The following is a 10,569-nucleotide window of genomic DNA, read 5'->3' as shown; positions in this document are numbered from 1 at the left end:
CATGTATACGTCACTCTCTACGTCATTTCTGCGCTATTTTTTTTGTCATTTCCGCAATCACGTTTCTTGATTGGCGATATTTTCTCCACCTATGTTACGTGCGCATTTGTAGTTATATCAACCTGCGTATGATATCGAGATAATATAAAACTTTCACTGTAATTATCTAATTAATTAACGCAATTTAATTAAAATTGAGTAATCAGAAAATTAAAAATTAATTGAAAATAAATTAATATAAAAGACTGAAATTAATTATTTATGCTAATTAAAAATTTATGCAAAATATTAAAAAATTCTTCCAGAATATTCGACATTTTTGAAATACATCGTGCTTATAAAATTTTCTTATAAAATTTTTAACGTCACATGAAATTTACGAAAGAAATATTTATATCAAGACGTATGGAATTGCATTTAAAATAATTGTAAAAAATGATAAAGATACAAAAATATGCAAAAAAAATTAAACATAAAATTTGTAAAACATGAGAATATTCTCAAGCATATTTGACGTTACTTCCATACGAAGTGTGGTCGGTGATACCGACCACACACTCATTCTCATATTTTATACAAGGTGGCAGCATAAGTCCGGTTAACACAACGAGTCGTCGAGTTGATTGTATTGACTGGAACTGTAGTCAATATGGCTACGATTATCTCGAGTGTCGCGAAAACAACGCGCTTCGCGATCGTTTCGACTTTGCACACGTAATAATTACGCGGAAATGACTCGGTTCTGAGGATCAAAAGTTAATTTCGCTCGTTAGTGATCGAACTGAATGCACAAAGTGATAGTGAAATTCGCATATAAATAGTATGAAAAGAGATGCATTTCCTCAAATGAACATTTCTATTCCTCTTGGGCATGCATTCCACAAATATTTCTTAACGTCGAGAAGCGATTTGAAACGCAGCTCATCGTAACGCACTCGCGATGACCGACTCTGAGAAACCTTTCGCCTGCTCCACATCAGGCTGCAACATGGTATGTGTCGTTTTCCTTAGCAACTCTCGCAGAGAGGGATGTAACTCGCATTAGGAGAATATTTAAGAGCTATGATAATCACGACTCACACATACACACACGCATGGAACAAGTAAAAGAAAGATTCAGACATCCCTTAATTGCAGAGCTTTACGAATGAGGACCAATTGAGTGTGCACAAGAAGAAGCATGACATGATGTTGAATCTGGGCAATAACATCAAGAATGCTGGTTTTGTCGGTAAGATCTTTGATAGAAAAACGACGTTTGACAGAACCCAACCCACGCATAGAGATATGTGCATAAATAGAACTCTTTGTCACCTGCAGCGGACCAAACACCGACACCCACGAGGTTCATCAGGAATTGCGAGGAGGTTGGCCTGTTTCAAGACCTGCAGGTGAACCCATTCGAGGAGACATTCCGTAGAGCAGTTGAGGAGGGAAATACTGGCACGCTCACAGTACCAGAGGCAAGACAAAGAAATTACTGTAGCTTTACAGAACCTACAAAATAATTCCCGAATTATTCCTCAGTGGACAGGACAGAGGTGTGACGAGGATGAATCGCTTCTTGCAGGCCGGAATCACGGATGACACGTTGCACACCCCGCACATCTTTCCTTATATACCGGGCGTGTTGTCGACGAGCCAAATCCTCAGCGAGGACAACGTGGAGTGTTCGCCGACCGTGTCTCTGGCTGAGAAGAGTGCGGACGAGGCGAGCAGCGTCATAGAGCCTGAGGTGTGCGGTACCATAAAACTGAATGCGGACGAAGCGCCGGAATTGATGAAAGATGATGTCACGACGCCTGGGAAGGACGACGTTCTTTCGCCTAACATCATCGTCGCGAACACAAACGCGCCCATTATTGCGCCAAAACTCTTGCCAACAACACCCACGCCGCATCTGTAAGGATCTTCTATCATTGTTGTAGAATTCTGTTACGTCGTCACGCTTAATTCCATACGTTTCTCTTCATTCAGCAAATCGCTTTTGCATGAAAACCAAACAAGACACAAAAGTAAGAAAAAAGAATCTCTAAATTTCTCGTGGGACAATTAACAAGATTTATTCTGTATCTTGTGTAGAGATCTGCTGTCATTATCATAGAACTGTTATGTTCTCACACTTAATTTCCCATGCTTTTTTTCATTCAGCATATCGTTTTAGCATGAAAACTGAATATGACAAAAGGAGCAAAAAGAAACATTAAAATTTTTCATGAGAGAATCAATAATATCCATTTTGTGATCTTGTATAAGGATCTTCTACTGCTATTATAGAACTATCACATCGTCATGCTTAACTCCGTATGTTTTTCTTCATTCAGCATATCGCTTTTATATGAAAATCAAACAGAACAAAAGTAGCAAACAGGAATTTCTAAATTCTCCGTGCGAGAGAACTGGATTTATTTTGTGATCTTGTAACAATCTCCTACAGCTATCATAGAAATGTCACGTCGTCACACTTAATTATATATGTTTTTCTTTATTTAGCACATTGCTTTTGCATGAAAACTGAATAGAACAAAAGAAGCAAAAAGAAACCTCTAAATTTTTCGTAGGAAAATTGATAGAATTTTGTGATTTTATGTGTAAAGATCCTATTACTATCACATAGATGCTATGTTGCCATACTTAATTCTATATTTTTCTTTGTTCTACAAATGGCTTTTGCATGAAAGACGGAAAGAATAAGGATATCTTTAAATTTCTCCTAGAACAATTGATAAGATTAATTTTATTGGCTCTGATAAACGTTTTAAAATAATGATAACAGAGACGTGATGCTTTTATTGCTGTTAGATTGCGTCAAGAGACACTTCTCAGAAGATCAAATTATTACTTCGCTTTTTCTAAGAATTCCCGCAACTAGCGCGCTGGCGTTCGCCAAGAAACCAGGAAATTCAGGATATTCTCTTGCAAAGGTCCATCAATGGCGAGGAGGTGCAGCTACTGCTGAAAACCGCGGACGGCAAACTGATGCAGCTGTCGGCAACACCAATACCCGAGATAGTACCGAGTGTACCCAACGTCGGTATGAAACAACAGCAGACCGTCGTAATCAGGACCGAGCCGGCTCTGAGATGCGCCGCGAGGTCGGAGCCGAAGAGATCCGTGATCTCCAGGTTGTCCCTGGCGAAAATGGTAATCCACTTGTGCACTGTTTAGCATCGTTAACAGACGTCCGTAGATGAGACCGTTAGGAATCACATTGCAGAAGCTGAAACAAGCTTTATGTAAAAACGCGGCTCCGCAGACTCCGAGGGCGGCGGTGGAGGCGTGCGCGAAGATCACCGACGCGACGACCGGCGTCGGCGTGAAGAGGGACAACTCGAAGAAGACGATGGACCAGCTGAAGAAGAAGGACATCCTCGAGCGCAACCGCGCCAGCTCGATGCGCGCGAGAGCCAAGAGGAAAGCGTGGATCCAGCAGCTCGAGAGGAACGTTACTAACGTGAACGAGGTGAACGCGGCTTTACAGATGGAGGTGAAGGCGTTGCGCGCCGAGGTGGCGAAGCTGAAGACCCTCTTGCTGGCTCACAAGGACTGTCCCGTGACGAAGGCGATGCAGAAAGGCAAGTCATCGATTCGCCCCGCGTTCTTGTTCCTTCAGCGTGATGTTGATGTTCCGATTTGCTCTCGCACGAGACCTGTGTGCGGCGTAAACCTCTCTGGGACGAACCACTTGGTCGTTCTCTTCCGGATCACGATCCCGCGCGAGATCGAGACTCGAGAGATACACGGCGGGAGAGAAAAGGAAATTTACTCAACTCTAAATTTAGCTTGCCGGCGCAGGCCGCGAGTTTGCTTTTATTTCTCGCATTTCATTGCAGGAAACGGCATAGTTCTTGGGCCTAAAATAATATCGGTGAATTCGGAGGTACTGACGGTGCCGATCGCGGCCAACGGCGTGCCCGTGAAGCGTACGGTCTCCTACGCGTGCCCGGAAGGCGCGAGTCTGTCGAAGAAGCCCTCCGTGTCGATCACGAAGAACCCGGTGATCTTCCCGAAGGTGGACTGCGGCGGCGCGAATCTCGCGATCCCGAACGCGACGATCATAAAGAGTCTGCCGACGTTGAAGATCGTCGGGGTCAACCAATTCCTGCCGGAGAAGGAGGAGACGAAGCAGATACTGATTGTGCAGAATCAACCGCGGAAACTGTGCGAAACCGCCGCCCGGCAGATTATACAAATCAACCCGAATTATGAGATCGAGCACGCGGCTTCTAAGAGCACGGGAACGTAACAGATCGTTCCCGCAGCATTCGTAGTTAGCTCATGAAATTCAGCGCGATCCGCGACTCCGTGGTCGCCGAGAAACGGCCAGGAGTCACGTGCCTTCGCGGGTAATGAGAGCTACACGATGCTCGTGATGTCTAACTCTAGTCTGACGTTTCCAGGATGAATTGGACGAACAACTTTGTGTCGTTGTGTCGTGCAATACTTACCTAGCGCTGTAGCGGGATGCAGGAATAGAGGAATGCAAAGTGATTTGAGGAATTGCTAAGTTTTTATACTATTTATTCTGCGCAATAAAGACTTAAATTTTTTACCGAATTTCAATAGAAACCGCGCGATTCACTTTGTTTTTCCCGATGCAAATACGATACGATTCAATCCCTTTCTCTCATTATAGAGAAACATATCCCATATATTATACAATAATGATATAATAATGATATAACAATGATATAACAATATATACATTAAAGTCGTCTCATCGATTGATACAAACGCTCATATATAATGCAGATCCAAATAACGAAGCTACTCGTATAATTGCGTATTGCAATTTAAATTCGTTCATAAAATGTTTTTTTTTTAATTTCTAACTGATCATGTTTGTTATATTAAACGATTTACATCAACGACTCGTGGATGAACGATTAGTAACAATCACTTAAGCTTCCGCGACTCTACGTTGCATCCATTTTTATTTATAAAGTCAGAAAAACGAGGAAATGCATGTCCAAAATTCCTGCAAAGTGCATCGAAGTAAAAAGATATATCCAGAAAATAACACAATCGATCGAGTATACATTCAAAGTACTCCTCTTTCCTTTTGCTCTAACAATTAATAAACAACCGTAAAATTGGCGTGACGAAATAATGAGGAAATGTAGGTCACGTTCAAAAGGAAAGTTGCATGTCACGTTAATTTTATGAATACTTATTGATTATTGAAGTAAAAGTGTTCGGAGTGATTTAGGAAAGTTGCATGTCACGTTAATGTTTTTTATGATTACTTATTGATTAGTCAAGTAAAAATAAAATTTTTTAGGTGATTTAGTGGTGTGCTTAATCGATTGCAAGTGTCACTTTCTGGATATATCTTTTTATTTTCATTTATTTTGCAAAAATTTTGGGTATGCATTTCCTCGCTTCTGACGTCATCAATCAAGAGTTACAAGACGAGGGATCAAGAACTTTATAATCTCTTCAGTGGTGATTTAAAATGACTGCGCGATTCTCCTAAGGGTGGGCTTTTTCTTAAATAAGCATATATCCATAGATTTGTTTTTCTCTTTATTGTTATTTTCTTTGAAGTATTTTGAGAAATGGAATACAAAGCATATATAATTTTTATCAGTATTTACTATGAGTTAAAACAAAGATACAATTGTCTGAGCAAAAGGAATTTAATATTTCATCACGAAACGTTTCCGGGTATACCACTTAAAGGTTTAAGTGTCATTATGTCGTCACAATGAATTCAATTCGTCAAAAGATTCAACAACGGAGACGCCTCCTCCGCCACGTGTCTCCAGTCGGTTCGGTGCGCGCGATCTGCTCAGTCCCACGATGATTCTGTGACCCTCGGGCCCTTATCAGTTCTCCGTCCAGTCGTCTAACAACTCTACACCGGACAGGAGAATGATAAGGGGCTTTGGGCACGCATTGCTCCGAACACGGGAAACAGCCATGGAAGATTGGAGTTCAGTTCCGCGTGATATCTGAAACAAAGAAGCAATAAAACAGAGCATCCGATTGTTATTTCGCTCTCGCGGGGAATATACCCTGACTAAAAAACAAAAAAAAAAAAAACAAAAAAAAGACAATTTCGTTGCGCTCCCGAAAAATACCTATCGGTAATCTCTGAAAGAGAAACGTGCAGCTGTGTATCTCTCAGGCATTCCTGTCATGCGCGCGCGGTGCAATACCGACGATCGAGTGATCTCTCGCGGCCAGAAACGCGCGGATCGGTGTCGCGAGTGACGTCACTAATAGCACAGGCGCAGATTCGCGGAGCTTGGAGAGTCGCGTGGTCGCGGAGAGCAAGGATACTCGTCTTGTTCTCTATGAATAGTCGTGGTCGCTTTCTTGCGGAGGGTCGTCGTATCCATCGCGCCGCGACGCGATTAAAATATATTTGACCCGATTGCCGGCGCACGTGTGTGCGCCCCTCGCGCGCTCTTACAAATCCGTAATCCCGCGTTGCATCGGTGAAGGAGGAGGAAAGGCAGAAAGAAGGGCGAAAGAAAGAAGGAAGAAAGGGCGAGCAGCTCCTCCACGTGAATTGTTCGGGGCAATCGGACACACGCAGATAAGCCGCGCCACAAAGAACAAGCGTCTTTGTCGAACAAACAAGATTTCCGCTCCTCCGAGTGAGTCACGTTCACAAGTTAGCACAACGGGCCGTGTGAGGAGACGTCCTGGGGATCGTGCTCGGCTGTCGGTTGCTCGGTAAACTCTGTCAACTGCTCTTTCGCGTCGATAAGAGATGCCGATAGCGGTTGACCGGCGCACAGTACGCGTCCCTGTTCTTTTTTTCTCTCTCTTTCTTTCGCTCACTCGCTCGCTCGTTCACGAGAGCACCGATGTTTCCTTCACCTTCGTGAATTCCTCCGTGCGATGAATCAATCCTGACGCGAAGTTCATGGTGCGCGCGGAGAAAACCGCGTCTCAGCGCGATGATGTCTTCTACCTTCCAAGGTGGAAGAGATATCTCTCTCGGGGAATACGCCGCGAGATGATTTATGACGCGGTAACGTGGCTTTCCTCGTGTTTGGGAAGTCCGAACGCGGATGTCGAAGTAATTTGACGGAGTGACCGGAAAAGACGAATGTCGCGTTTCTTGCGGGACACTTTGGCCTTCTCTTCAGGGTATATTAGGGAACATACGATTCAAGATGGCCCAAGGATCAAGTTGGCTATGTGGTTGGTTCATGTATTTATTGTGAGAGCAACGATGGAGCAAGAAAATCGCGAAAGGTTCTTCTTAGAACATGGGAGAAATATCTGAAAGGAACATTTTGCGAATCCCTTTCCCACTATCACTCTTAGAATAAATACATGAATCAAACGTGTGGCCAACATAATCCTTGGGCCGCTTGCTCTGCGTTTCAGTAAAATGTTCTCAGGTCTATACGTGTAGTGAAGTCTCGTTTGAATTACAAATTTATTAACCAAGTACTTGATTAAGGCTCTTGATCCTTCGTTCTTGATTAATGGTGTCAGGGACAAAATTGTTGTCACTTTCAGGTAAAAAGATATCTATGAAGGAACGCTTTAAATCGCTCGAGTATACTTGTAAAGTATTTCGAAATTATTTTTTCCCTTTGATAGCCGGTAAATAGATAAGATTAACGTGACACGCAACTTTTCTCATAGTTTTGTCTCAAATTGTCTGATAATTTTCTATCAAAGGAAGAGGATAGCTATTACATTTTACAAACGATCCAAAGTGTTCTTTCATACAAGTATCTTCTCACGGAGGAAAAAGAAGATTGATTAATTCACAGACAGCCAACCGCATTTCAGCTAAAGTAGCCAGAATGTTTGATTATGACAACTGAGTTCAGTTAGTACTAAAGTCTAACCAAGATCAGTTATTATAATCAAATATTCTGGCTGCTTCAGCTGAAATATGGTTGACTGTTCGTGAATTAACAAATCTTTTTTCCGTGTTTATTTGAAAATGACACGCAAAAATCTTTAGCGTATCATCTCTCGCCTCTGACGTTATAAACCGACATAGCCGCGGCGAATACTCAGGGGGATCCCTGAATGAAAGTTTTTACTGAGTTGAATACTACTATTGATCAATGAAGAAATTATTGTTGCCTGCAAACGATTGCTGTTAACTCAACGATATCTATACATCAGAAAATATAATTTTCCGTATCATTACTGAAGATTTATAAACCATCAAACCGATTGATATTCACGTTCACTTTGAAAATTTGACCCGATATGAGAAGTCAATAACCATTCAACAAAACAAATGTGTCAACTCGTTAGAGCGATACTCACGGAATTCCATTGATATTTTTTGTTCTCTTTTGTATCCGAAAATTCCGCGTTTCAACTCGAATCGTCCGGTCCTCCAGAATTTTTATCAGGCCGGGCCAATAACGATTGATCACGGAGCGGTTCAGAGCGTGCTCGCGAGGACAAGTGGTGGCAGCAGTTTGCGTTCGATCACACTCATAGAATTCTTGGCGTCGATTCGTCTTGCCGGCCCGCTCGATCGCCACGCGTACGGAAATAGCACTACAAGAGTGAGAGAGAGGAGGGGGAGGGGGGAGAAAGAGAAAGAGCAGGTGCCCGATCTTTAGGGAGAATTCACACCTTGGCAGAAAAGCGAAAAAACAAAAGCCAATTGGGACTCGCGCTGGTGGTCAGGTGATAGTCGACAGTTTCTGCTTTTCTACCAGCGCGAGTTCCGATTGGCTTCTGCCTTTCTCTGCCAAGGTGTGAATTCTCCCTTACGCCGCGTGATCATTATATCTAACACACGCGATCTTTGGCGCTTCTCTCGTTCTCTGCGCGGACGTTGCGGAGCTCTGATAAATTGCAGAAATTTAGAATCCTGAAATGACAATTCGGCTTCTGCTGCACGGTTGAAATGCTGGTTGCGAGCACTAATGATTAGGGAGAAAATTAGCGGAGACCCAAGTGAGTTGGGATTATCTAATCGACGTGCGCGCGGAACGCGTTAGTTCGCTAGAACGCTAAATTCGCGTTTTCGAGTCCTGACGATTAACTTTCGAGCACACGAGGACCATCGTTTCGCGTGAGGTTGCAGTCTCACATAACGTAACTTCTCAAGTAGAAACAGCGATCTCTTTCTAGCTAGTAAAGGCTTGTCTACGGTACACGGAGTAAACTTTGCGTAAGTTGGAGTAAGAAACAAAAATAATTTATTTCGCTTACGCTTATACTTTAGCCTTCTCACGCTGCAAGTATTTCCCTTGAGTAAAACTTTTTCTATATAAAACTTTTTCCTGTATAAAATTCTGTCAAATACTTTTCATCTCATTCGATTCCACATTGTAAAATATTATCTTTTATTATTCAATATAAACGCATAATGCGAAACTCTTGTTTCAGAGATAGAACCTTTTCACGCACGTAAATTAATTCATTATTCAGATGACTGTAGCTTTATTTTTATTTACCACTCTTTTTTGCCTAGTCTCTAACCAGTATTTACCTGGCTAGTTTCTCTGACTAGTTTTTGCTGGAGATCTTTTTACTTGAGTTCCGTTATCATATAATAAGAGGTATCTATCTTCTCCTCTTGCAGAATTTTAAAAATTTAGAATCTTAAGAAAGATAATTCAGTTTCTGTCTTCTGGTTGAAATGTTAGTTACCGATATTGATAATTGCGGAGAAAATTAATGGAGATCCGAATGAGTTAAATTTATCCAATCAATGGAGCGTTAATTCGTCAAGATCGTGCTTAAGCCCTAACGATTAGTTTTCAAACACGCGAAGACCATTATTTCACGTGTCGTTGCAGTTTTACGAAATGGCTTTCAATATATATATATATACATATATATATATATATATATATATATATATATATATATATATATATATAGAGAGAGAGAGAGAGAGAGAGAGAGAGACGAAGAGATACCTGTTCTCTTGCCTCGCGTTATTCATATGAAATGCGTGCGTCAGAGTTTGTACGTGAAATATTAACCGTCTAATTCACCGACTAACGAATTAACTGTACATAGCTAAGCACACACAGACGAGTTTTATAAATTTGCGCTTACATAATGACGGAAACAAATGTCCGCGCTCTTTCGACGAAAATCGTAAATAATCAATCTCACAATTCGCACGGGCGCGGCGAACGGCTTCTCTCTCGTCATTTTGTCTCGATAACATTTTGTTGCGTCGCGTCCGTTTCCAGAACGCGGATCGTCGATTGATCACGAATAATCCTCGCTCCGCGACGCGATAACCGATCATCCCGTCGCTTCGCATCAGGATTGCTTCGATATCCCACGCGTTATTCGTTAATACACGGAAACGTGAGGAATGGGATGTGGGGGGCAGGAGGGCGAGATTTGCCCCGAAATTCGCGTCTTAAATTCTTGTTAGCGAAGCGGAGAGCCCGGGCTCTCTCTCTCTCCCTCTCTCCAGCCACGGCCGCGGATTCCATTTACTGATTGGATATGGCATCAGTTATTCATCGCCGCCAGTCGAAGGAGAGAACAGGAGAGGGGGGAGAGAGATAGCACGTGCGGCCGTTATAAATACGGCGGATTTCCCGTCGGTATGCTGCAACATTAGGAAATTCTCGACGGGCCTTCTCTCCCCCCCCCCCC

The 10,569-nt window shown here is 42.5% G+C and overlaps 1 protein-coding gene across 3 annotated transcripts; it reads left to right on the top strand.

Moving 5' to 3' along the window:
- The first annotated feature begins 598 nt into the window (after positions 1 to 598).
- Positions 599 to 4,557, top strand: LOC116852252 (cyclic AMP-dependent transcription factor ATF-2). Of its 3 annotated transcripts, none has more exons than XM_032832432.1 (7): positions 599 to 991; positions 1,138 to 1,231; positions 1,321 to 1,463; positions 1,571 to 1,902; positions 2,925 to 3,144; positions 3,257 to 3,575; positions 3,834 to 4,557. In XM_032832432.1, exons 1-7 carry the CDS (start codon positions 941 to 943, stop codon positions 4,244 to 4,246), a joined length of 1,572 nt encoding a protein of 523 aa, XP_032688323.1. In that variant the 5' UTR covers positions 599 to 940; the 3' UTR covers positions 4,247 to 4,557. The 3 variants fall into 3 exon arrangements, with proteins under 3 accessions (XP_032688323.1, XP_032688322.1, XP_032688324.1); XM_032832431.1 differs by having other exon boundaries at positions 602 to 991; positions 3,218 to 3,575; XM_032832433.1 differs by lacking the exons at positions 599 to 991; positions 1,138 to 1,231 and having other exon boundaries at positions 1,324 to 1,463; positions 1,528 to 1,902; positions 3,218 to 3,575.
- Positions 4,558 to 10,569: the final 6,012 nt, after the last annotated feature.

This window comes from Odontomachus brunneus, unplaced genomic scaffold, assembly GCF_010583005.1.
Source record: "Odontomachus brunneus isolate Ranch 3 - 2012 unplaced genomic scaffold, Obru_v1 Obru_scaffold_208, whole genome shotgun sequence".
In the NCBI taxonomy this organism is placed as follows: Eukaryota; Metazoa; Arthropoda; class Insecta; order Hymenoptera; family Formicidae; genus Odontomachus; species Odontomachus brunneus.
The sequence above is the reverse complement of the archived record's forward strand: the minus strand, read 5'-3'. Positions and strand labels throughout refer to the sequence as shown.

Bases quoted from the DNA above. Each gene is read 5' to 3' on its own strand.
- LOC116852252 (XM_032832431.1), top strand. From the start codon at position 941: ATGACCGACTCTGAGAAACCTTTCGCCTGCTCCACATCAGGCTGCAAC. The intron at 1,232-1,320 runs GTAAGATCTTTG...TGTCACCTGCAG, and splicing joins CAAGAATGCTGGTTTTGTCG to CGGACCAAACACCGACACCC. The intron at 1,464-1,570 runs GCAAGACAAAGA...CGCTTCTTGCAG, and splicing joins GCACGCTCACAGTACCAGAG to GCCGGAATCACGGATGACAC.